A 27,165-nucleotide genomic window follows, 5' to 3' on the forward strand; every position below is an offset into this window, starting at 1 on the left:
ATGGCTTCTCCAGCCTGTGTCCCTGTGCAGACAGTTCAACAGCAGCAAAAAGGGCTCACACTGCCCAACACAGAGTTCAGGTACGGCCTTCGGTCCAGACCTAACCAGAGATGACATTTTTGTTAGAAACAAACTACTGATTTTTCTGACAGTTCAATCTCTATTTGGACAGAGACTCTCTCAGCACCTTCCTTGACCTTGCTCTGTGGGTTCCCTCCCACCCCAAAGGCCTTCTTTTTCACACTACCTTCAGCCACACTCACTTTAGCAGATACTTGAATGCGTTTTGCGAGCATTACCCTGTGAAACAAACACCCATCATTTCATTCCATTTCCTTGTCTCTAAAGGCAGCTGTTAAAACATTTGGTAAACATACTTTACCATCTTAAATATTTATTTTTCCTCTGAATTTTTAATACATCTAAGGGGATAAATGTATGTATTAAATGTTTCTCAGTTGGTCTAGTATGTTTCTATTTAATATCTAAGGTCAGATGGTCCTTAGAGAAATACAACATACACACAATCTGTTACATGACAAGGCAAGATACTCATCACATAAAGTCAAGTTGAATCATTGTAGTGCACTGATTATGGATTGTAATAATTGAGCTAATAGAAAGCTATGATGAACTTGGTCGAGAGTGGGGGCTATGCTGGGTAAAGCAAACCAGCTCTGCGATCTTTAACCTTGAGTGTTTCCATGAGGACTGTAGAAGGAGCTGTTGGAATTGCTGGTTTTGTGAGCCAGGCATCTGTAGCAGCACCAGGCGCTCGCATTCCAAATCGCCGCCGTCTCTGACCCTGTCCTGTCTGAGGCTCCCCTTCCTGAGGTGGAGCTGGGGCTGTGGCACTGGTGGCACAGGGTGCACATGGCTGTGGCTGCCTGGGGCAGGCCCTGTCCTGCATGGTCACTGCCAGGGCACCAGGGCTCACCCTGCCCTGGGGATTGCGGCTGCAATGGGAATGAGCGCTCAGGGTACTGCTACACCACCTTGGTGCATGCACAGGCTCCTGTCCTGCTCTCAGAGCTGTGGTTTTATTCCATTGGGGCTCTTATTTGCTTTTGAAACAAGCTTGTTATTGAACATGCATCAGTCAGTGCATTTCACGGTGAATTGCTTTGCACATAGCTAGTCATGATTGAATTCAAACTCATGACTTACATGATGAAAGCAGATAGCTGAATACTTGTTTGCAAAGTTTTACACACACAGAAAATGCAGTTGCGGAAGGAAAACATAATGGGAGAGATGCCCCAATATATGCACAATCCCTTCTCCATTTCCCTTAGGAAGTCCTGGCTGTGTCTGCCAAGCACATCAACAGCTTCTACCTGTACCAAGCTGTTACAGGTCCCTGTCGCCCCACAGCTTCATTCTAGCTGTGCTGGGAAAAGCCAGGTCAATCCTGCTGATAAGGCCTAGCTCTGCATTAAAGATTAATCATAACTATGATCCCATAAGGGACTTGTGTATGTCTTGACCTGCAAAGCAGGACATGGAATGGGAGCTGCCAATGCAAGTATCACCCGCTTGTTCGTGTATGTTTTCCCCCGCGTGGGCCCAGCAGATCGCAGCCTGTGGCGTGGCGGTGCCGGTTTGTCCTCGTGTCCAGGTGAGGCTCTGAGTGCCCCCAGCCAGGCCTTGGGCTGGGACGTGCTGTGCCACGTCCCCTGCCCTGGCCCTGCCGCCCCGGTGAGGGCTGTGTGGCTGCCCCAAGGCTGAACCCTGCCGGTTCCCTTCCTCTTCGGAGCCAAACAAAACCGTACGAGAGTGCCAGGTGTCAGCTACAATCCGGTCCCTTCCCACTGTTTTACTGCCACCAAATCCTACAGGTAGCGATCTCTGGTATTTCAGCGAAAGGAGGTTTTGACCCCATTTCATTTTCCATTGCTTATTGTTTCTGTGCATGATGCTGCTGTTCTCATACGTCTCTTTTTTTAAAAGATTTTGGTTTATTTATTGTTTATCTTCATATGTTCTTTTTCCTGTCTTTTGCACTTTCCTCTTTATTTCTGTCCCCAATCATCTGAAAAGTTTGCAAAAGAGTGGGTAAGTGTGTCCTACTTTTATTTTCTTTTTCCCAAATTCCTATATTAATGTTACTGCCATAGAAAAAAATCCCCAAACTGTAGAGCAGTTCAGAGTACCAATCAGACACTGAGACCAGCAGCTAGCATTTGTAAAGCCCTCACAGTCTTCCTTCCCAAAGTCTGATTAGTATTTAAAGCAGATTTGTCTCTTTCAATGTGATTTGATGTTAACATTTTAAAACAATATTAATGCCAAGTGGTAATGAATATAGTGACTAGCACCAGTGCTTGAAATGTTTGACTGAAAAATCAAATGTTTTGTGTTGGAAAGCAGTCATAATCAGTATTTTCTCAGTCCATTGAAAATAAGAATATACTGTATGTTTTCACTAATTAAATCTTGTATTGGAAACAGGTCTTTTCTAAATTAGTAGAAGACTGTATTTTAGTACCTATTCTAGCCATATTGCAGCTGATTGCATCAGAGCTCCCAAGCTAAGCAAGGTTTGGCATGTGCAGAAATTGGGTTGAAGACTCAGAAACGCTGGTGCTTCAGGCACAGGCCTTGGTCAGCCAGTGCTGAGCCACTGCCACGGGATCTGCCATTGCCCGGGGCTCAGGGCTGCACTGCCTGCTGGCTTTTGCATGGGACAAAAAGGCTCGTCGTGGTTTGTTGGGTGGTTTCTAAATCTATCTCACAGTACAAAACAGCAAAGCGTTTGAACGAGTGCTTAACTTGAGCCATGTGCCAGCTGAACCCAGGGTAACACAGGTTCAGCTGCTTTGCTGCAGTAGGTGGGAAGGGTGCAGCACCATTCCCAGTGGTTGAGCCCACTGCAAGCACTCCTGGAGCAGCACATCCTCCCCATGTCCATGCCAAGGGTGGGGTGGTTTGTGGTGCCCTTGGAAGGGGCTGCCTGTTCCCCTCCAGCAGCAGGTGTCTGCTGCAATCCATGTGCCAGGTCAGGATAATGCCCACAGGATAATGAAGTGGAGCAAAGAAACTTCAAAATCTCTAGGAGCACTGCGTGCTGGTTCTCACAGGGATGGTAGAGCCTCCCCTCCGACATCCACGCGTGGCTCCCAGAGCTGTGGGCACACAGAACAGGGCAGGGTTTGCCCATGCTTCAAAACTGATGTAGGATTCTCCTGAATTTGAAGTCTCTCCTACAAGTGTAAGTAGTCACTGGCCACTGCAGTGGGGCCCAGGGTAATAAGCTGCATAATTCTTTGGTTTAATACTATTTATTGTGGCTTACCAAGGGAAGAGACTGACAAGTGTAGAGCTGTTGGCTGTGATCAATGCTAATATTTTCCTCCCCCTCTCCTTTTATTTTTCTTTAGCACCAGTACCATTCAAAAATAGATGAACTAATTGAGGAAACCGTCAAAGAAATGATAACACTCCTAGTGGCAAAGGTAACCCTCGGCTTCAGGTGAAGTGATTCACTGTTAACGTTGCATCTTTAATATGTGCGTTTCCATTAAAATGTGACACATTAGGATGTTGAATTGGCTTGTTTCTCACAGGCAAGATCATACATCTCCCAGTCCTTTCATGGTGACTCTTTGTTGATAAGGAACTGCGTGAGACGTAGTACTCTGCTAGCAGGATTGCCATACTGGGCCAGAAGTGGCTTTAAGGAATGGGTGTTATGTCAATGGGGTAACACCCCATGGTCAGCATCACCCCACAGCACTGGGGTAGCTGCAGTCAGGGGGTGGCTAAATGCTAAATGCTACTGCAGAGCCATTGGGGTGGCATGCAGAGGTGGTCACCACTCCTACACACGAGGTTGTGTGGACAAAATAGCTCATCTTGTGCAAGATCACCATATGCTCTTCGAAGAAATTAATTTAGAGATGACAGTAGTGGGAAATACATTCCAAAATGTCAGGTTTAATTGTTTGGAAATTGTTTTTCATCAGAGTCAGCTTCTGTAGCTTAGCTGCCAGCATTCCCCTTGGGTGGTTGTGTAGGTCTGGTGTGCTGTGCTAACACGGAGGGGAATTGGTATGTAAGGAGAAAGATGGTGGGGTGTGTTTTCCTCTAGTTTCAAACTTTCTGCGAACAAGTCATCCCTATTATACAGTGGAGACCTTTAAACATAATCCGCCAACATATGCCAGTTCAATTCTTCTGCAAGAATACCCAGCTAGCTGCGTGCTTGCCACTGCATACCAGGAGCAGGAACCACAGCCTTCCCCATCCAGAGAGGCTCGGCTGGATTCCCCACAGACTGCACCCACCTCCTGTCCCCTGCACCACCCAGGACACTGAGGGGTGATTCCCAGTGAGCAAGAGGTGCACCATAGCACCCAAAAGGAAGCACTCCTTTCTCCCCATTCCCTGCCCACTGTGCTCAGGGAGAGGTGGTCCAGTCCTTTGGCAATGCTGAGAAGTCCACTGGTTCCTTTGAAGGTGATGCAGATTTTTACACCCTTGTCCAGCTATTAAAAATAATTGCAATATTTTTTGTCTTTGTAGTTTGTCACCATTTTGGAAGGAGTCTTGGCCAAACTGTCTAGATATGATGAAGGGACTTTGTTTTCTTCATTCCTGTCATTTACTGTAAGTACAGACTATATTTCCTTTCTTTTTCTTTTTTTCTTTTTTTTCTGAGTTGTAACCTCCTGCTCTCCCAGGACTAGATCAGCTCCCTAATAATTCTTCCATTCTGTGATGTTTGATCACTTTAACTCCCACATGAATAGCCAAACAACCTGTATGCAGTACATAAACATCCGGGATGCACAGAGAAAAGCCATCTCCATCCATTGTTTAGCTTCAACTTCCTCTACAGAAGTAGAGGATACATATGAAGATGAAAAAAGCCTGCACTGTACATGCAATTAGCTTCATTGTCACTTCATGTGACAGGTGTGTTCTTTTCAGTCTTCTGGCTGTAACAGTGACCGTTAAATAGTAAACAGCAAAATAAGGGAGATTTAGGGAGTGACTATGTGTTTCTAAAAGAGAACAAGGTAGGAGAAATGCCATGAGGTCACAAAGCACAAGGTGCTTCTAATGCCATGTTTCTCCCTAACACAGAGGAACCAATTCACAGCTCACCACATATTTCCTAGCAAGGTATAGGACCAGACCAATATCTGTGCAAAACTGGCCTCAGTATCCATGGTTTAACAATCAGAGCTGTATTCCAGAAAAGTGTTGTGACAGCTTCTTAGGATGAACACATGGCAGCTGATTTCCAAAGGTCTTCTGAAAATGTATGTGCCAGAAAGTTTACAGGAGTGTCTCTGTGCAAGGAGGACTTCACTTCTCTCAGCTCACAGACACTTGTGCACATGAATGCCTGTGGCTGGGCTGCTTGGAAAGTTGTGCTCACATTTCACACCCCGCTCCTGTCACCTTCATGTGCAGCCTTTCCTGCACTGACTTGTTCACAGAGACTGGGCAAGAGGCAGAAGGCACTGCTCTGCAAACTGGGAAGGCTTTCCAAAATCTCATTTTGGAGTTGTCTTAGTTCCTCACAAATGTCTGCTGTTTGCTACTCTTGGGCCCTTTTGCTGAGTTTGAGGCAGTTTGTAGGATCCATCTGGAAATGGAGATGGATTTAGGAAGGCTTAACAGCAGAGGCAAGAAACTGCTCTTGGCAGCTTTGTGTACACAGTCTGGCAGCTTATCTGAACCACCGTGGAGTTCAAACTAAGCATTCTGCCTTTTCAGGTGTGCTGGAGGCACTTTGTTCTTCAGAGAAGAGAGGAAGGGAGGGTGTTCCATTCACTGCCCCGCAGTGCAGCTCTTCTCCCTGGATAAACCCTGTGTGGTTACAGCTCCAGGACTGTGCTCACCTGTGCTTGAGGGGATGCAGGGTATGGCTTGGGTTGGATACCTGGATACCTTCCGTCACTCCAGTGCTGTGGAGGGTTGGGAAATGCTTGTGTGCCAGCAGCAGAGGATGTGGAGGCGGCAGCTTTCCAGGCATCGGAAGTACCAGCATCAGCCCGTGTAGACAGTGTAATGTGCAGCCCTTCCTTCCCCGTGAATCCAAGCTGTTCCTCGGTTGATGCTGCGCTGCTCCCACCACATCCTACTGTTTACACTGCCAAGTGCTGCTCCCTTTGATTGCTGAGCAAAGCCCGGGCTGCACCTGGGCTCTGGGCACCTGTCAGGACCAGCACATGGGTGCATAGGATTCAGGCATCCTCTCTGCTGCTCCTCGGACACTTACTGACAGTTAACTGCCCCAGCAGCAACAAAGCAATCTGTCTCACTCCAACAGCCCCGCAGCCTTTGAACATGGTCCCAAAGCCTGGATTTCATGAGTTTTCAGTCAGGAAGGGATGTGTATCCAAAGAGCTGCTGTGCGTGGTGTGTGCATATCTCCAGGAAAGTGTTGGTCCCTCGCCCACAGCAAGTGGGCTGGGTACATGACAGAAGAGCAGGATTGCTCCTTCCTGACAAAAGGATGTCTCTCACTTTGGCCCCCATATTTGCTGGGAGCCATTGGGAGAGAGGAGGCTGAGGAGCAGCCCTGACCCCTTTGGCACTGGGCTTAGCAAGTCTCCTCTCCCTGCAGTAGTAATGTGACTTGCTGTGTTTAGTCTTTGCAGTGATAAATACAGAATCTCTCTCTTGTTACAGCATGCTTGCACCACCTCCCACGTTTTCCCTGTCTGAACAAATACAACAAAGTGTGATGGTCCAAGCCACTGAGCTCCAGAAAGCATTAGTCTCCCACCCCCTTCCACCAACTTCTTTCATCGCGTGTTTTCCAGGCGCTCTGCAAGTGACATGTACTCGGGGTCTTGTGACAGACAGTTTTATCACCTAGTAGGATATCCTCATTTCCAATTCTTGCCTCGAAATTCAAGATAAAATTAATGCATCTGTTGTCCTAATAAATTCTCACTAGCCACTTCTCCTTGCAGAGCACTTTGAGAGGAAAACACCCTTCTAAATTTGGCCAGACTTTTTTTTTTCTGTTTGTTGCTACATTTGAGTGCATCTTGGCGGCAGCAGCCCAGGCCCTGGCTGGGTGTCTGCATGTGCAGATCCACTGACTCACAGGAATGCCAGCTGCTAAAATTCCCTGTAATCTGGACGGCCTCTGTAGGCAGAGCATTACACCTGTGGTAATTATAACCAAAGATTCCATGCTACCCAAGGGAGACAGAAGTAAAAGATCTTATTTTTGTTCTGCGCAAAATTTGTATGGTAAACTGAGATGTTTCATGGCAAAGTCACATACTTTGTGAAAAACGGCAGCCTAGCAAAAATCACACAACATCCGGCAGTTTGGAAATTTCACTAAATGTAGCCAAATCTGACTTTAAAGAAAAACAAGTAATTATTCTGATTAAAGGAGAGTGGGCAGGAGAAGCAGCTCAGTTTTTTTGTGGGTGGAGGGAGGAGATCGCAGGAAGCTGAGTTATTCTTGTCGCCTCTTGGCTTTGGAGAAGGTAGTTTGAAAGTGGCGCTAAGCTGGACCCAAGAGTGCTAAATTCACACTCAGCTGGCAGGTTTGCCTCTGCCTGGCTTCATGCTTCTGTGATATTTGAAGGTACAGGTGTAAGGTCCCTGAGCAAGGACCCCAGCTTGAGTTCTTGCAGGCTGTTGAGCCACATCATTTCCAGGCTTGTTGGGCTTTGCTGCTCAGAAAAACTGCTGGTTTGGTGCTCGCATGGGCACCCTGACTGTGTGGGTGTGTCATGACTGCCTGCTCTCCTGGAGCTGCATCCACTGGATGGGCTCCAGCTGCCTTCACGCACGGAGGCTGAGGCTCCTCCGCTCCCATTCCGCAGGAGCATGGGATAGCACTTCACCACCTCCCAAGAAAGTTGTGAGGATAAATGCAGAGACAGGGCAAGGTGTCCAGCCAGCTGTCTAGAAACAGGAATACCTGGAGACAAGACAAGTGTTTTCTCTGGTGCTGGTTTTGCTGTCTCCTTCATAAACTCACACGCTAGGATGTGCCCCGTCCTCTGGCAGCCAGACCTGGGGTCACACCGCAGCAGCAGGCGCTCGGTGCCCTCCTCCTGCCCTTCCCTCTGTTCTTGCCCCCCGGCTCGGCAGCCTGGGCGCTGCCAATGCTCGCCGCGTTCACCTCGGCAATTACCACCAGTCTGGTCTTTTGTATCGCCTCATTGTGCTTAATTATGCACCCCCCACACACACCATATGAGTGCTTCCACCCACTCTCACATTCTGTCTCACACATACATTCATTCTCTCATTCGGGACACATAATTTATTCATCCCAAGATGCAACTGTGTGCGTGTTATATTTAGGCTGTTTTAATGGTAGCTTTAGAAATATTTAAAAGCAGGTGAGCTTTTACACCCAAACAAAGATGGCCGGCAACGCTTACCCTAATTAAAAGCAGAAGCGTTGTGGAAAATCCCAGCCATACTCTTTCTAGACACTGTGCCTTATGCTACAGTGGGAAAAAGGTCTCTGTGGCCAGCTGGGCACTGCTCAGTTGGAAGAGTTGGCCCTGACGTCAGGGGCCACCCCGCCTCCCGTGCCAAGCAACGTGTACCCTGCTGCATGGAAAATCACAGACAAAGTCATTTTGGGGTCTTGCAGATCACACCAGCTTGTGATGACACCACAGAGTGCAGTGTCCATCTCTGATACCCTCCCTCCAACAGTGTCTTCTAAAAAGGGAGGAAAATCAGGGGAAAATGAGATAGCTGTTCAGTCTGGGAAGCAGAAAAGCTTCAGAGCACTTCTGCGTGGCATGGCATGAGCACACTGCCCCAACATAGTCTGCAAGCTTTTGCCAGCATCAGGGCCAGCAACAAAAGGGAAAATAATAATTTTTGTTTTGAATTCACTGATGTGGAGGAGGAACAAGTGAGTGCAGGAGAGGCTGCACGTGAAGGCAACAGGGCCAGGTTGTGAAACGTGAACACAACTTTCCAACCAGCCCAGCCACAGGCATTCATGTGCAAAACTTCTCAGAAAACCTTCAGCCTAGCAAAGCATCACAGAATGGTTTGGGTTGGAAGGGACCTTAGAAATAATCTCGTCCCAACCCTCCTGCCACAGGCAAGGACACCTTCTACTATCCAGGTTACTGAAAGCCTCATCCAGCCTGGTCTTGACAATGTCCCAGGCTGCAGCCTGCACAAACTGGGGGAAGCACACCGTGGACAGGACTATGGGACGGGAGCAAAATTAGGGTCCTTTCTTGCATGCAGCTTGGTGCAGGCCCCTGCCAGCCTCACCATGCCATCATGCCCCCGCTCCCAGGGGAGCTGCCGTTGCTCCTGGGCTTCAGCTCCCAGCAGGAGAGGCATGCAGTGCCTTGGGAGACACGTGGCATCAGGTGGAGAGCGAGGCCTCCGAAGAAAATAACGATGTCTTCTTACGAACCCCGTCTTCCCCCGCTCGCTGAAGTAGAAGCACAACTCCCACACTATCATCTGCTGCTATTAGAGCTTTAGCAGCAGTAAAGTTACCTCTCCAAAAAAAAAAAAAAAAAACAAAAAAAAAAAAAAAAACAACAACAAAAATACCACTGTTTTAGACAGGAAAGTGAGTTTCATCACCCTTTTCAACCTACTCAGCATTATGTTGTCCCAAGTCTTAGCTGGAGATGGTCTTAGAGAGTTTAAAGAAAAAAACTAAGACCTGAAAAGGTACTGAGATGGTGTTAATTCTCTTCTTGTTCCTTTTACAGGTGAAAGCTGCTTCCAAATACGTGGATGTACCCGTAAGCACAATTTAAACAACTTCTGTCACAGTAATTTGCATCATGCTTTGGTTTATGGCATGTGTAGCAACCCACATTATGCATTAACAGCCAAGATTGAACCATGGGCCTTCATACTTCTAACATTTGAACTGGAAAGGATATCTCCATTATGTTAATAATGAGCAGTTACTCTCTTGTGGAGACCTATGAGGCTGTTTAGGCAACAATTTGCAGATGGTGTCAAAAAGGTACCATATTTATGCAATTGGCTTGAATCATATTTGAAAAAAAAAATGGGAGAGTGCATTCTGTTGATTCTTCATTTGGACTTGTACAAATACAGTATAATTTCCAAACAAAAAGTCCAGACATGTTAGAACTGAGCCAACACACATCTAACACATTAGCTAATCTATTTTATTTTTGTTCTTCTAATTGTTGGTTTATTTTACTCTTTTGGAAAATGACTTTTTTATTACTTTGGGGAAATGGTGATGAGCTACCAACATGTGTTTGGGAAATTGTTAATGAAAATAATTTTTTCCATTTTTCTGTAATTGGTGTAGGGAAACTGTACATCGTCTCCTCTAATTAGACCTTGATTCATAAGGAAAAGAGCCCTTAATGTTCTTAGACAGAGCACTTAACTTGCCAGAAATTTACATTTAAATTAAGTTGAAATGTAATATATGAATGTTGGCTGGAATAAGGGGTTACTGTAACATTTACAGGCAGAAAGATCCTGAGCAACTGCAAATGCAGAAAAATAGATCTTAATATACCACACCAGTTCCTGCACCCAGTTGGACTGGGCAGTGGAAATCAAGAGTAACTCAGTTGAGTCTGATGATGTGTATGTATAATGTGTGTATATTTAATGCAGGTGTATTGTTCTGCATGTTTTCATATGACAATGTGATAAATTTATCAGATATCTTGGACATCATCTGCATTTGTTTTTTTTTCAGCCCTTTAGCCCAACCTAAATGTTGCCTACAAAATTATCATATCTTGAGCCTAGCATGGAAAAGACAAACTCTTGAACACTAAGAGGTGTTGCTTGGTTTAAAATACTCCAGTGCAGATCTTGGCATCCTGTTCTCTCGGAGTAATAAAAGCAAGATTTTGAGAGCTTTGGGAAGAAAAACGCAAAATTTATTTCTTGCCCTGAAAAAGTGGAGATCCTTCAGATGAAATGTCCTAGTTGTTTCAGTGCATCTTAAATATTTAGTCATCAGAAATTGGAACACAGAACAGTTATTTTAAATAACTTCTAGGACAAAGCATGGCCTTCTCTGAGGACTCTATATTCCAAAAGGAAAGCATTTCCAGGGAAGTGGTCTTAGTAAAATGCTATGTATCCCTTTCTAGCTTTTCCAAAAGCTTTGTACCTTGGACACCCATGGGAGGTCTGCAGCAGGGTCTGCTCCTCTCCTCAAAGCCAGACAGATGCTCCAGTTCTTTGTGTAAATCAGAGCAGAAATCATTCATTTGGGTTAGTTTTCAGTTGTTTCCCCACCTGCCCTTGGAAATGAAACCATATTACAGTGGCTTCCTTGACAGCCTCAACATTTTTAATGAACAGATCCACCAGCCCCACACACCTCCCAGACTTGTGCAGAGGCCACCCCATGGTCTGTGAGCCACTGCCTTTCCAGGGGAAGGAGAAATAAAAACCTGTTTGACTAGAAGACAGAGGGGAAATTCTGGTGTTGAATGGAAACCCACCACTTAAATTTAATTCCACAAATGTTAGTTAAATCTAAATCTGTAATTCTGTTGCAATTGTCTTGGTACAAACCAATCCATCTAATCCTGCCTTGGAATGGGCACGATCAGCAGACTGAAAATTGCTTGAAAGTGTAACACTTGACTATTGCCATGCTTGTGTTGTCCTCATTGTTTTTCAAATTAATACCTTGTCATTGTTGCAGTAGGTGTTAAGAAATGTCACTGCCTTCCCAAGGGCCAAGCACTGGCCCTTTGCTTGATAATTGTTTGCTTTGTATTAAAAAACTCCCTTCCTACTGCTTTCCAAACTGTCCTCATTTTCACCCTGGAAATTACATGGATGTGCTAACTAACTTCAATTTACAGTGGCTGACAATCGTATCTTGCAGAGAAATGATACTCTGTGATCTGAGGTAAATCACAGTAATGGAAACTAATGACACTAGTTATTAACAAACTTACAATGTGCCACACAAATTTAAGGTTTTGTGGCAGCTCTTGTAATGACTCGTGTTACCATATTTTAATGGGTTTCATTCGAGGTAAGTTTGAATCCAATATATCAAGCAATGTGAACTCAAACAAGATTTTTTTTTTTAAGTCTTTTCCAACCCAGCTGCTTCAGTTCCCATTTGCTTTAAAGCAATGCTGTTATCCCCAAAATCTTGCATGCTTGTAGGTTCCTCTTTAAAAATCAGTTAAATTCTGCAGAGAGCTGTAGAAATGTGACGTCAGGTAAGTGTTCATCAGGTAAGGGCAAACTGCAGGAGGACAGCAGGAGATGGAAGAGAAGGAAAAGCAGTGATGAGGCTGCACAGAGAAGCTGCCCCCTGCGTCACTATTCATGTTTTTCTCTCTCTCTCTTCTTCTCTCCTCCATGCAGAAGCCAGGAATGGATGTTGCTGATGCCTATGTGACATTTGTCCGCCACTCTCAGGATGTCCTGCGTGATAAGGTCAATGAGGAGATGTATATAGAAAGGTTATTTGATGTAAGTAAATGCCCTCTCCTCCTTGGACGCCAAGCAGGAGAGACCCAAAATGTGACAAAATAAGACAGGAGGATAAGTCACATTTTGAGAAAACTTATTGGTTATAGCTTTAAAAAATAAATCTTTCCCTTCTTTCTGACTAAGGCTTGTATCTGCTCTCTGCCTGCTTTAAATCTCCACTCTAGTCTACTGTGTCTTAGTCTGTGTGTGGATTTTAAAGAAACAGTATCTTCTGAGAGAGCTCTTTAATATGTTTAAGCTTGTGTAAATTTCTCTGTATCAGAACATCTCAGTCATTGTTCTCACTGTCCAAATTTGAGCCAGGTTTTTGGCAGAGATGTTTCCTAAGGGCCAGCTCTTCTGCAATTTTTGCCTTGTTTCATTGACAAGCACTCCAAATCTGACAGCAAATTTAACATTCTAAACTTTAATTTTAAAAGCTAATCAAAACAGAGCTGATTATGAATGGGCTTTGATATAAAGGAGGACTATGTTGTGGTGTCTGCCACCAAAGGTAAATTTGAGACATGCTCTCTTTGATGAAGATGGCTGGTAGGAATTGACCCAGATGTTCACAGCTAATTTGCAGTTGGACAAGATCAGTTTGTTGGACTGTGAGAGAACAGTGACCTGTGATGCCTGAGTTTTTTAGGTATGGATGCATGTCAAAAGTATCTCTGTTTCCGTTGCTTTTGTTTTGTTACAGCCTTTCTGTCCTTGTAGCTGTTCTATAGTAAAGGTTTTCTGTTGATGACCAGGCTGCAACATTAGTGTTTCAGTCTCTCTAGGGTATTTGTCCGTATCTCAGTTTCTGTTTGAAGCAGCTTCTTTCCCTACTTTCCTTCCTTCCATCTCTCAGCAGTGCCATGTCTCAATCTCCTGGCTCTGGAACTCTGACAGCCTTCTGTGCTTTCTTTACTCACTCTTTTGCTTCCTCAGTGTGCAGGGAAAGCTGCTTTTTCCCCAGCCAACCTCTTCCTTCACTCAATACTTCTCTTTCTGCACATTACCTGTCCCTCAGAAACCTCTTCTTCCTTTGCAATTCCCACTCTCTCTTTTCCTCATAACTTACCAGATTAAAATGGAACTTATCTCTCATGTCAAATGTTTTATCACATTATATCAAGTGGCATGAATTAAGAGTCAAATAATCTTACTGTGTACATCTACTAGCATGACCCATATCCACTGAGAATGCCTCATTCATGCACAGAGCACAGCAGTGCCTCCTCCGGGCTCGGCTCGTGCTCGCTCCGGGGAGAGTTTGCAGCGTGAGCACCAGACGCAAATCACCCATCAAGCAGGCATGGGGAGAAAAAACAAAACATAAAACAAAAGACTGTCGCTTCCATCTGCAGCGGGCCTGCAAGTGCATTGCTCGTTTGTGTTGAAATTTATTCCATGAGCAGTTAAATTTCCAGAGCTCATCTGGACTGTTCTTTTCAATGCCCACACTGCCTTTTCCCTCATCCTTTCCCTATGATTCACAGTTGGTGTGTTTGTACCGATTTGGGCCATTATTTCCAATTTTCAAAAGGCTGTAATTAACACAAATATTGATTTCAGTTTGATCCACTCATACTTGGTTTTACCAAGCCATATTTTAAACAAATTAACAGTTGACATGGACTAAAAAATGAAAGAGCAGCTACCTTGGTAGAAAGCAAAAAATGCAAAACCCTTCTTTCCCTCCCTGCCTTCCTCAAGTCTCCCTGATCCATGTGGAATTAAATAATCAAGGATGGAGTTTTTACATTGCTCTGCCTGTTTTGACTTACACTGGCTGCAGGCGGGAATTGCAGCATGTGGGAGCTGTTCCCATTCCTGTTCCCATTCCTGTTCCTGATCCTCTTCCCATCCCAGTGGGACAGAGCTAGTCTAATGCTGCTGGCATGTTTGCATGTGTCTCATGTGTGTGAGTGTGTGCCTGTGAGCAGGGCAAGCTGCGGGGTGGTTGCTTTGCAAGGAGGGAATGGATCATGCCAAGCCCTTGTCACCCAAAACTTGCAATTATGTTTTGAGCAGTCATGTATTGTCTTTGTCAGGTTGCAGCTGAAGGGGCTGGCTCCTGTGGTCAGCTCCTATCATGGCTCAGGTGCTCCTGGTGGGTCAGTACCAGCACAGGGTTTACATGGGGGTCACCAGACTCCATTTAAGTTGGTGCTGTGTTCACCCATGTTTGTGTAAAGGCAGGAGCATGTGCTTAACTCTATTATTGAGCTCAGAAAGAGCCCTGCAGCCTTTTGCCCCTCTCACCTAACAAAGCAAAGCAGCATGGTCATGGGGTTTTTAAGCTTCTTTGGTCTTATTTTCCAAGGACATTTTAGGTACTAACTACCTCTTTAATAAGAAAGAGAAGAGGAATAATCAAAAATGGTATTTATGATACTAAGTTAGAGTTGGACATTATTTTGTTCCTTCTTCTCCCAGCATGGCAGGGGAACAATCCTCTTAGCTGCAATTTGTCCAGGCAATGAGATTATTAACACTTTCACAGCCAGGTCCTCAGCTGGTTTAGTGCAGCAGTGCTGGCTTGCCCTGGCCAACTCTCAGTCCAGTTTAGGCTGTTGTATGACAATAGGGGCAGCAGTGGCAGCAAACAGCTTAAACCCGCCTGCAGGCAAGTCCTGTGCACCCAGTGGGGTCCCAGTAAAGACACGGTGTGGGGCTACATCCCCTTTCTGCACAGTCCTGAGCAGTGCAGGAGCAGAGGTAACACAGTGCAAGGTTGTCTATTGTGGGGTTTAAACTCCTGGGATACCCCTAATCCCCACACTTCTTTGCAATCCTGCCCTGTGTTCTCATTTATTCCTCATCTTTCTCCTCGGAAGAGAGGCTGCAGAGTGTGTTAGGCCATGTCCCCAGAGACACTGGGTTAATATGTCTTTTCTTGGCATTTGCCATGATTTCTTAGCTCAGAAACCATCTCTCTTCCCCTGCATCGCCTGACTTGCTCGTGCCTGCAGAACAGGGCTCTGCTCTTTGGGAGATACTGGTGTTTGTGGCAGATAATTGTTATATTTCTGTGTGGTCTCTGAGTTAATCCTCTTAATTCTGCAAATTAGTCAGGATGGGTTTTCCCCCCCCTCCCTGAAATAGAGTCATCTTAATTTTAAAAATCTGTATTCTTGGGATCATTGAATGAACAGATTGATCGTGGAGTTCTGGTGGTAATCAAAACCTAACTAGCTTTTTGGCAGTGCTGTTTACTGCAGAGTAACATGACTTATTTACTTGGCCTGGTTCACTAATTTGATAACATTTAAAGCTAAAACACTGTAATAAGGCCCATTGGTAGAGAGCAGTGGTAACAGAGGAGTTTCAGAATAGCATCGTAGCATCCTCTCCCTGCACTCCTGTGCCTGGCTGGGTGCTTTGGGATTTGAACGCTATGGTACTTTGCACACAATGCAGAAGGATCACAAAATCTGTGTGGTGCCTGATAGGAAGTAAAATTTTATCACTTTTTGCCCAGAGAGGGAATGCAGAATGGAACTTTTTGTAGGAACAATGAGGCAGAAGCAGGCGGGTGTATCTTAAACATAGGAAATTATCTTCAGAGTGATCTTGAGTCTTCAGACCAATCCTGAAAAATTCAGATCCCCTTTGTCTTAGGTCACTCAGAATTTCACAGGATCAGAGTTTATATATCTGTCATTTTGTCTGAAGACAGTGGGAGTTTTACTTGTGAGGGTTGTGCCCTTTGACAGAAGTTATTTCTAGATCCTTGTATGTGTGTATATCTTTACAAACACCCTTAGATACTCACAGTATAGGTTTCAACCCCTCGCAACATATGTGATCCAGAAAGTCTATGATTGACTAGTAGATAGTGTGAATGCCAACCTTTCTTCCACATAAATTGGTAAACACTAATGTAAAACATAGGGTGACTATTTCCTCCCCAGCCAAAGCGAGTAGCACATACACAAAAGGCTACTGAACATCGGGTGAGCTCCCCGAGATCCTGCGAATTCCAGCATCCTGATGCAGTCCCTGAATAGCGCAGATGGCATTTTTCTCTCTGATGATTAATTCAATATCTTACCCAAAAAAACAAAAACATGCTTTTGATATGAGGGATCAAAACACCAAGAGAAGCTCCTAAGATTGCGAGGACCTAAAAAAAAAAATTAATTTATTTTTTTCCTCCTTGTACTTCTTGAAGACACCAGCCTGAGTAGAAGATAAGGATTAAAACAGATGTGCTTAGTGCTAGTTCATCTGCTTAAATCTAGCAGTCTCTGAGATCAGTGATTAAAAAGCCATCTTTAACTTTGATGAAATCCACTGCAATGGTAATTCTGTGTCTCTGATCGCTGTCTTATGGGCCTCATGTCTGCCTAAACCGGACATAAAAAACATTTCACTGGAGATGATACATGGATTATATGGGTCAATTATACACTTAATCTGCCTTCTGGAGATTAAGTGTGCATGGATTGACCCTGCGTATTTGGCTTGTCCTTGGCAGTTATCAGATCAGGAAGGTTGCCTTTACCAAAAAGTCTGGTAAGAACTTAATCACGCAGTGATACTGCCCGCCGAGGTGGCAGCAGCCACCGTGCTTTTTGCAGAAGGCAGTTTTACCACTTCACTGTCACTGTGAGTGTTCAGCTCCCTTGGTCTGTGCCACAGCCGGGATAGCAGACGGAGAACTTAACTCCGGAAACGAGAAATGAGCCTGTTCTTCTCTGCAAGACAGAAATGGCTCTTAGTCTTGATGGCAGGGTGGGATTAGCAGGGTCTGGCAGGTGTAGCAGGGAGGGCAGTGGGGAGACCAGGGTTTGCTCTGCCCTCGGCTGTCCTCAGTGCAGAGGAACAGTCACTCCAGGTCCTCTCATCAGCTAGAGGAGCCAGCATGTCCTTCCCACCACCTTCAGGGAGGCAAAAGCCCCTGGCTGAGGCTCCAGCATCAAGTCCTATCCTGCAGGCTCAGCTGAGTTTGTCTTTGAGGAAGCCCCAGTGAAATCCCAAGGCAGATGTTGCATCTGGTGGATTTTGATGGATTTTGGGAAGAAACCAAAATCCCTCATCCAGGAGCCCAGCAGGAGTGCTGGGGACATGGTGCAGGACAGTCCTCATGTTTCCAAAGCAGGCTGCCCTTGCTGGTACCTGACTTGTAAATATCAGAGATAATAAGGATGCAGGACACTGTGTGAGTCTCAAGACTTCAGCAGAATCCCTATACACACTTCCAGGAGCCTGAGTAAGCATTTGTCACTGGAGGATCCACAGGCAGCTCAGCGTATGTTTCAGTACCTACACATTAGAGCCTGATAGCACACCTGAGTATATTGAAAAAATACAAAGCACAGCTAGATCAGTTAATTCAGAAAGTCCTCTGCAGACAGTGAGGCATCATTAGTGATAGCTAATATTAGTGATAGCTAAATGATAGCTTATTCTTAAAATTGAAGCTTTTGCCCTTAGCAGGGTTACTCACTTGAATTTTGGCAGCTCCTTCAAGGCATGCTTGCAGGATCATGGCATTTCTTGCTAGACCGTAAGGCTTTTATGGCACAATCAAATGCCAAAACAGAGCCCTTCCCATCCTCCCTTCTTCTTCCCCTCTCCAATCTCAAAAGCCTGGTTGTGAGTCAGTGGAGCTACTCACTGTGAGTTAGAATTACTCACAGGAGGCCGGGTTGCAGGATCAGGGGAAGAACGGATATCAGGCTGCGCGCTGGGCTCCCATCTCGTATCTGCTTGTAGCCACACTCACCACTTTCTCTTAGACAGACAACAACCTGTTTCCCTCCCACGCAGCTAGACTGCTCATTAGGGCACTAACTCTCTCCCACTCCCATCCTGATATGGCCTCCACTGAGCTATTTCTTCTCCGTTGTTTTTTGCTTTTTTTTTCCCCTCTCTCCCCTTCCAGAGCGAGTTGTGAAATTAAGACAATTAGGCACATTCATCTCAAGGGATCACAGCTTACATTTCCCTCTCTGTGCATCTTTGGAGGAGCCAGAGCCATGCAGTTTCTGCTGCCCTTTGCTGGCTTGGCAAGGCACGGACCTGGACCTGGAGTTGATCTCACTGCAGGACTTTTGCTGGAAAAAACATAAAATTGTGGTGGCAGTTGTCAGTATATCTTCTAGGGGACAAATTCTCTTTGTCCAGAGTAGTCATAGAGTGCAGTGTCCTTCTGCAGCCTCTTTTTCTCCCCATGTGCCCTCTTGGAGTCACAGGGGAGTAGGGAGACAAGCTTAGCACTGACACCACTCCTCAGAAGCAGCCCTAGTCCTCAGTATTCCCCTCTGTTAGCTTCACACAGCCCAGGCATGCACTGGGCACATGGCCTTCTGGCTCCCCCTCAGCAAGGCTTCTTTCCTGAAGTGCTCATTTAAGTAGGCTCCATTTAATTTATTTTAGGGAGAGTCTTAATAAAATAAATCCTAGATCTGTCACTGGATTTTACATGCTTGAAAGGGGTTTCTTCCCCTCCTAAATGTCTTTATCAGAACAGCTTTTCATGTTCCAGTAGACATTTGGTTGAAGACAGTTAATTTGATTTCTTTTCCAGAGGAGATTTTCCATTAATCATTCTAAGAAGGCAGACTGATTGCTCCGTTACGTTAAGGTCAGCATAGGCTTGCTAACATCATCTGCACCGTGCTTTTGAGCGTCAGAGATTTGTGTTTTGGGGCTGGCACTGAGTGAAAGATCATTTATTTCCTGGTAGATGTGAGTAGCCAAGGCTTTGGGGAAGCAGGAGCATGGAATTCTCCATCCAGAGAGAGCCTTTTTCTGAGCAGCCTCTGACCAGGAGCTCTCTGCACATCCATGACTGCGGACGAGTTACACGGTGCACTCTGCCTTCCAGCGAAGTTTCAGAGGCTGTAGCTAACTGGAGCTCCAGTTCTGAGGGCCGTCAGGGAGGAGAGCCCGGAGGTGGCTGGTGAGCCGCGGCTCATGCGGGTCCCAGCTGCGTCCAGCGGTGCGGGGAGCGTGGGAAGGGCCGGGACGCGCCGGTGCCCGCAGGTGTGCGGGGCTGACCCCAGCCCGCGGGGCCGAGCCGGCGGCTTTGCTCCCTCCCTGCAGGCTGTGCAAAGAGCCTTTGCCCAAAGGAACTCTCCGTGCAGGGCAGAGCCCCTGCGCGGACAATGACGAATTGTCTGATTTCCAGCAGCGCCTTCAATCCGTCTTTTCCTTTTCTCCCCCTGCATCCCGGCCCCACACAATTGCTGCTCAGCCCGCGCCAGCCAGCGGTGCGTGCCAGATTAGCCGTCCCAGGTCATTTTGTTTCTCTTGATCTGCGGCTCTTTCCTTTCCCGGTGCTCGCTTAAGCCTGGCCCTGGATGTATGATATCAGCATTCAAAAATGCCTGGTGGGACTCGGGCAGGGAGCGCACTGCGTCCGGTGTTTAACCCCAGGAAGGAGAGAGACCAGGGGAGCTGCTGCAATCAGGGCCGAGATGTCCAGGCAGCCTGTAGCTACTTTTTTGGAATTTGCAGGCTATAAAAGAAGTAAATAAAGTTTATCAAGTCCCATTTCATGACAGCTTCTAATTTAAAATGATAACAAGTATAATGAAAGTATTCTATAACATGCATTGCTGTGCATCTTACTGAACAACTGTGCAGCCAGTTTTATCATCACTGCCTCGCACTAACAGGGCTCTGGAATCAGGACAGAAAAATAGCAGTTGTGTGGATATTGTGGTTTTACTAGGCTGCTTTATATAGAAACTCATATTTTAACATGTCAACTTCATTTCTTTTTTGAAAAATGGAAATAAGCAGAGAATATTTTATAAGTTAAAAATGTATTTGAAAGCAAGCATCCATACAGGAGTGGTTTTCTGTTTGTGTGCTTTTATAGGTTTTTATGCAGAAGCTCTTTCATTTAGGTCTGCAAATTCCTGCAAAGCAGCAGGTTTTTGGGGATTTAATTTGGCAGTTCCTAGTGAATGCTGTGCACTTTGCAGAGCTGTATCTGCAGTGAAGGAGAGAGAGCTCAGCACCAGAGCCCACCTGGTGCTGTGCCCAGGCCCCCGCTCTGTGTGCAGGGATATGGGATTCTCCATGCCAGCACAGCCTGGAAAGGCAGGGTCTTCCAGTTCAGGGGTTCATGTAGCCAGGACAGGCTTTACCTGTTGCCTAAAAAGGGCATTTTCTGGAGGTGTAATTCAGTGTATAAACAGGATTAGGACTGTCCGGTCTCAGAGAGGAAATGAGGCACCTGCTGAGGCACTCAGCCTGCAAACCCAAAAGGTGTAAGCATGGGATGTCCCTGGTTTGAGGACATTGTGGATGGGAGAGAAATTTGGGGTGGCAGCCTGCTTCCTTCCCAGATCACCATGAGCACCAACTTCCTGCACCCCCTGCCATGGACCAGTAGTTGTTTGCACAGGGTCTCCCCTGCAGTTTTCTCTGCCTGCTGCCCTCCATCCAGCCCTGACCAGCGCATGGCCTGGCAGGTCTGCCCTCCTCAGAGCAGCAGCAGCACATAGCTGGGATGGATTCAGAGATGATCTCTGTGTGGGCTGGCATTGGTGTTTGCTCACAGCAAACCCCAGCAGATTGGGACCAGGATATCCCTGGCTGTAGGAAGAGAGGAGCCAGCACTGCAGTTGCTTTTTCCATGAGATTCTTCCCAGGGCAGAAGGGGCACTGGCACATTCACCCATCACTTCTGCTGGGGATGTGAGCGTATGGGTCCTTGCTAGGCAGACTTTGGTGTCTGGCTGGCAGAGCAGACCACCCTGACATACAGCTCGGGGCCACCTGAATGAGTACAAGGCATCATATCCTCAGCATCAGAGTTGTTCGTCCCCCCTGAAGCAGCAGTAGTGTTGCAGATCCCTTTCTGGCTGTGTCCCTGCTGTGGGAAGCTTTTGCCCGTGTGCTGAGAGTGCACGGATCGCCTGCAAAGCCGCTGAGGGTCGGCACAGACCAACCTGCAGCCACCATGGCATGTGGAGTCACAGCTGACAGGACATGGGTAGGTGTTACTGGTTCGTGCAGCACCAAGAGCAGGGATGAGCTTCTTGGGGACATGTGTTTGTTGGGGACCTTGGCCCCACCAACACATAAGGTATTGACCCTCCCTGTCCCCTCTGAAAAGGAAAAAAATTTTGAGTTAAGAGCAGGGAGAAATCTGCAGCAGGGACCATGCAGGTCGGGCTGTGCCCCTCTGGAGAGCAGGGAATTTGTGCCATCCCACCAGCACAGGCAGCACCCCGGGAGCCCCGGCCTCCCTCCCTGTGGCACCGACCTGCCGAGCCCCGCCGGGTCCAGCCCGCCGCCAGTGAAGGGTGAGGCGGCAGCCTGAGCACGCCCTGGAGCCGAGATCCCCGAGCAGTGGGTGCTCGCAGGTGCCATATGTACTGCAAAGAGCGTGCGGCACTTCCACGCGCTGGGCTCTGCGCTCTGTGCGCGTTCCGAGCGCTCTTCCCTGTTGGAAGGCAGAGCTCTTACGCGATTCAAAGTTGTTTTGTGGTTTATTTTTGGGAAAGGGGGGGAAAAGAAATAATGTAATTCGGTGATGCCATTTGCATCCTAGACAGATGATGAGTTGCTCTGGCTAGCAGCTTAACCCTATTAGGCAACGTTAGGGACTGTGACTTTATTAAATAATAATACAAATTATTTTCATATCAAGACCCTTTGACTTTGTAACTTCCTCGTATTGGTACGTTGTCAACAAGAATGAAATTTTGTAGTTAAGGAATATAAAATAGAGTAAAAGGCATCCAGAATTCACAGCTCTGGGGTGGATGTTGAAGAACACGCTGTGTGTACTCGCAGTGATAGCATTATAGTGGTACATAAAAAACCAGGGAAGAAAGTACTTTTACTCCAGTAATAGCTGTGAGTGTGACCTGGGAGACTCCAGACTTATTCACAAGGCTTTGGTAGAATAAGGTCAAAATTCTATTTTAAAAAAAGAGAGACCTCAAGGTTTCAGGGGATTTTTATCAGAATGCTAGCACTTTGCCAGATCTCTAGAATTTAATGTGGAGTTTTATAGTTCTGAAAATGAGGGTCATGTTGCCTGCTGTGAGGACCACTTGCCCAGAGCACTGCTGAGCACAGCTAACATTGGCTTCTCTCACAGGGGCGAGGTGCAAACGTGGGGTCCCCAGTTTGGCAAAGGGGTCACGAATCCCAAACACTGACAGTTCATGCACACCGTTCCTGGACATACCAAGGCAAAGACCCTGCAGAGAAGTTAAATTAGCACAGTGTAAAACTGTCACCAAAGCTTAGATTTATTTTCTGAAAGATACTTTCCTAAGGGTCTGAATTTGGGGTGAATCACCTTTCTACCAGCACCCAAGGGCTGCCTGAAGCCCTCCCAGCGCTCTGCTGTGTGCTCCGTGGAGCTACACCAACAGACCTACTTTTGATGTTGGCTTTTCATACCTAACTTAGAGAATTATGTGCCACAGAAAAGCTGCCTAATGACCGGACAGCGTTATTATCTGGCATGCAGCAGCATAGCAGGACGATAACTATTTATTTACTCTTTGTGGATAATGTTCTGTTATTTTCTAATCTTTGGCAATAGCATGAGAGCATCTGATATATACAATATTGGTGTGTATCCAATTGTTTGTGAACATCCCAAGTTTTGAAACATGGTTGTGAGAGAGGAATATAAGCTTAAGCTTGAAAGGGTAAAAAGCAGAAAGCCCCACACGTAAATGCTATTATACACTTAATGAGGCAGGGTTTAAAAAAAAAATCAGCCACACAAGTTGGTTTTATCAAAGAAAATGTATAAATAACAACCAGTGATTCAGAGTGCCTCACAAAGGGAAAAGCAGGGACGGGAAGCTAGCACTTCACTTGTGGCATTCAGATAATTCTATTTACTACACTAATCTTTTGGGCTTAGCAATTGACAATCAATATATTATTACCAACAAGCGTTAATGCAAACAAAAAGCTTCTATTTCTTTTTTTAACTGTGTTCCCCTAAGTCCCTTAAATTTAATTAAAACCAGACAGCTCTCCTTCTAGTACAAATTAGAGTTAAAATCATATTAAATATTTGTTCCACGGGAAAACAAAAGTGTCAGCTTGTGCTACTGGGTTTGGCTGTTTCTTTTTTCCTCCTTTTTTTTTTTTTTTTTTTTTTTTTTTTTTACACACAGAGGGGAAAAAAAAATACCAGCTACTCAAAGTTAAAATAAAGTCTCTCTCCCTCCCTCCCTGTCTCCCAAGACTACTGTCTATAACATGTTGTTCCTTATAGAAAGTGGGATATGGTGGCATTTGCTTGATTAACTTGCTCGACAAAAGTGACAGCTGCTGTGGGTGCATGTAGCTAAGCTGCACAGCGCAGTTCCGCCTTTGTACATCTGTCAGCAAAAAAGGAGGAATAAAGAGTGAAAAGAGACAAATTGGTCCCAAAAGGCAATCCATTCAACTCAGGAGGTTTGCTCTATTCAAGCACTCGCTGGGAATCTCAAGTGCTAGGTAGCTTATTCAATTTCATTCATTCTTTAGAATGAGCCCTCAAGTGTTTAATTTCTTATTCTGTTGAATAAAAGGGGAGCTTTTTTTTTTTTATTGGAAGCATTAATTGTAAGACTAGCTGATCAATGCCTGCAATATTAACTCATTGCTTATTTTATAGTTAGCTGCGTGCTCCGAGAGCCACAGCCGCTAAACTTATTTCTGTAACGTGGGCAGTGTCACACCAATTTCTGTGCTTCTGGAAAACCTGGGCACTCACAGCAATGTCGTTGTCAGTGCCCTGAGCCTTGTGCCCTGCCTAGCTTGGGGGAATGGTCCAAATCCTTGGCAGGTGTAAATCGAAAGAGTCACTGCGTCATTACTGGTGCCACCCATGGCTGCGGCCAGGACACGACCGAGCCAGATGCTCTTTGCCTGGGGCTTCAGCCCTGAGCCCGCTGCAGGTTTGGGCCTCTGTGCTGGAGGAGGTTTTATACCTCCAAATGCTGAGCTGCCTTTGGGTGGTTCTTTGGTCCTCAGTGAAGGGCAGGGCAGGGGAGTCCTTCAGCAGGGCTCTGTGGAGAAATACCCAGAGCACAGTATGGATTTTGTTGAGTAGTGGCAATAAAAGCTGATGAGAGGATGGGATGGGGTTTGCTGCATGGACAGATCTCTGCTGCCATCCAGAAAATGTATGCTTGTAGGGAAGCAATGTGCCTCTTCCTTTTTCATTGTGTGGCAGAAGATCCATCTCAGTCTCCTCATTGACACTGGGCCAGAGTGGTGTTTGTGCTTGAGTGCCTGTGGCTTTTCACCCCCCTCAGCTCTGCCACCTCCTCCTCCAGGGCCACTGCCACATGTCTCAACTCAAGCTTTTCAGACACATTTGTGTCACCAAGGCCCTGTCCCTGCTCTATCCCCACGCTGCCAGCCTGGGGCACAGCACATCTTCTGCAGCAACACAAAACTTGGGTTTCCAGAACAGCCTGAAAAGCAGCTGGGCTCAGCTCTGCCAGCCTGGCCAAGACCTTGCTAGCAGTGCTTGGGAACAGGGCAAGAGTCACTGCCCTCATCCACACCCAGCGTCCCAGCAGAGCTGGCTGTTGGAAAAGGGATTGCATAAGCTGCTGTGTATGTTCATGCTGGGAACATCTCTTTATTTCTGATAGACAGGAGTAGGAACTGTGCTGGCTGTGAGGCCCTGTGCTTTGGGCCAGCCGCCTTTACCAAGTTTTTGGAACAGCAATGACTGCCTGGAACCAAGAGCAAAAGAAACATTGAGGGAAGGTGGAAGGAACACTTTGGTGGCCATAGAAGACTGAATGGACAAGAATGATTCTTCTGTGACTGCCATAGGGAAATCTGGGCTTGGAGTTGCAGGGCTGCAGCCATTTCTGGTGTACAAACCTGGCTGTGCTGCTGGGCACACTGAGAGTGCAGGAAGGGACACACAAGGCTGGCAGGCTGCTCCTGAAGAGTTCCTGCTCCCACTCTCCACACAAGTCCTCCTCCAACACTGGCAGCTGTGTGCACAGGGCTGGTCCCCAGACAGCGTGTCCCTGCACTGCTGTGGCTGCATCCCTACCTTCCCTGTGGAGATGACACCTGCTCAGGGGAGGTGGCTGCCGTGAATACATGTGACAACACCAAACACCCAGTTTGATCTCAGGGCCACCCAGGACTGGGCTGGACACAGCTTTGTCAGCTGTCCCCTACTGTCATCAGTTGCAAATCATTGCAGCCCCACTGTGCCTTCCACCAGCTGAGCTTGTGGCCCATTGGACAGGGATGCAAATGCCAGAAACAAAGAGTTGGTAATTTTATCTTTTTTTTTTTTTTTTTTTCCTGGCTGATTAAATCGCTTTGAGCTGTTACCTGAGAGCAGGTTCAGTTTTCCTTTGGGAAGTGAGGCCTTTCCTCACAGTCAGCCTTTTCCTCTCTCCCTTCCCACCTCTGTGGTCCCCTTGTTTCGTGCTGGCCAGCTCGGGGATGCTGTGGTGGCGTCCGCCCAGCAGCCAGTTCCTCATCTTTGAAACACCTTGAATTCAAGGGTTCATTTCAAAGCTGCCTTTCAGCATTTCAAAACAAGCCCATGTCCCGGACAAAGAGAGGGAGCCAGCCAGCATTCGGAGCCTCTTTGTGCCGTGTGTGTCACAGTTTTAAATAGATTTGCCCTGCTTGGATTGGTTCTGGTTGGAAAGCGAGTACTGAAATGAGAGGTCATAGGGGAGAGTTACTATGGTAATTGAGTAGTATCACCAGTAGTTTTGCTCTTATGAGCATTAAAGCACATAATAATAGACAAACAACAGTGGTTAAAGCAAGCAGGTAGGATTACTATGTTCTTTTGTCAGAAGTATATAATGTCTTGTAGTCAGTTTTAAAGACTTCTCAACCCCAAATCCACCCAGCAGTCACCTGCTGAGTAATTTTGTATGCCTAATCTCTAGCCCTTAACTACAAGCTTTCTGCTAATTTGAGGCAAATGGGTATTTTTGACACTAAATAGGGCAGTAAAGAATCCCTGACCTAGAAAAACTCTGTTCCAAGGCACTGAGAGCAGAAAAATATTCTTTCAGCATCCTTGTGAGACCTTTGGAATGACATAAAATAGCTTTGACTAAACTGTGCTACAGCCTTCGATTAATGGTTTGCAGAAACTTGCTGAACATCCCTACTACAACTTCCCCCATAAAACTTGTCACTTCAGATTGCCATCAGCCACCACAACAATAATCATTTCATGCCTATTGCTAATTGCAAGCACAGCTGAGGCTCAGCAGGGTGCTCTTGCACAGTCCCAGGCCTTTATACCAGCCTCAATCTGTTGTATGGCACTTGTTCACACACAAAAAAACTACCAGTAAAGGCAGAAAGAGGCAGAGTCACAGGTTCCTTGTAATCCCTCTGCTACCCTGCTGACAACCCAGCCCTATAAGCATTCCTGGTTTTGTCCCACTCTTTACAAAAGCTGAAGTGACCTTAAGCTACTAGTATGTAAGCTTTTGAATGAAGAATACAGCTCCTTCAGGTGCCTTAAGAAGCAGTGTTGCATCTGGCTTACGAGATTCTGTTTGCAGCACTCCTGGGGTGAGCTGTGGCTTCCTGTAACATGTAAAATATGAGTGTGAACTCAAGGTTCATGGCAAGGAACAGGAGGTCATGCTTCCATTCAGCTCACACCAAAGAGAACGGGGGTTTGCAGATGTTCCTGGGTGTGTGTAATGACACCACCTCCCGGAAAGCACAGGAACCCAGCACAGGGCTAGGTTTTGATAAAATGTGCCACATTCAGTGTGCTACTTGCAGATTTATTCATACCAATTT

The 27,165-nt window shown here is 46.2% G+C and overlaps 1 protein-coding gene across 10 annotated transcripts in view; it reads left to right on the plus strand.

Moving 5' to 3' along the window:
- CADPS (calcium dependent secretion activator) overlaps positions 1-27,165 on the plus strand; it is a 207,045-nt gene that overhangs the window by 172,867 nt on the left and 7,013 nt on the right. For 6 of the 10 annotated variants that reach the window (XM_053989361.1, XM_053989366.1, XM_053989362.1 and 3 more), the window contains 4 exons: positions 3,381-3,455; positions 4,525-4,608; positions 9,690-9,722; positions 12,319-12,426. In XM_053989361.1, coding sequence (XP_053845336.1) covers positions 3,381-3,455; positions 4,525-4,608; positions 9,690-9,722; positions 12,319-12,426 — 300 coding nt within the window. Of the gene's footprint in view, positions 1-2,040; positions 2,056-3,380; positions 3,456-4,524; positions 4,609-9,689; positions 9,723-12,318; positions 12,427-27,165 lie in introns of all 10 variants that reach the window. The other 4 variants (XM_053989358.1, XM_053989365.1, XM_053989360.1 and 1 more) reach the window with 1 other exon arrangement.

This window comes from Vidua macroura, chromosome 13 (assembly GCF_024509145.1).
Source record: "Vidua macroura isolate BioBank_ID:100142 chromosome 13, ASM2450914v1, whole genome shotgun sequence".
Classification (NCBI taxonomy): domain Eukaryota; kingdom Metazoa; phylum Chordata; class Aves; order Passeriformes; family Viduidae; genus Vidua; species Vidua macroura.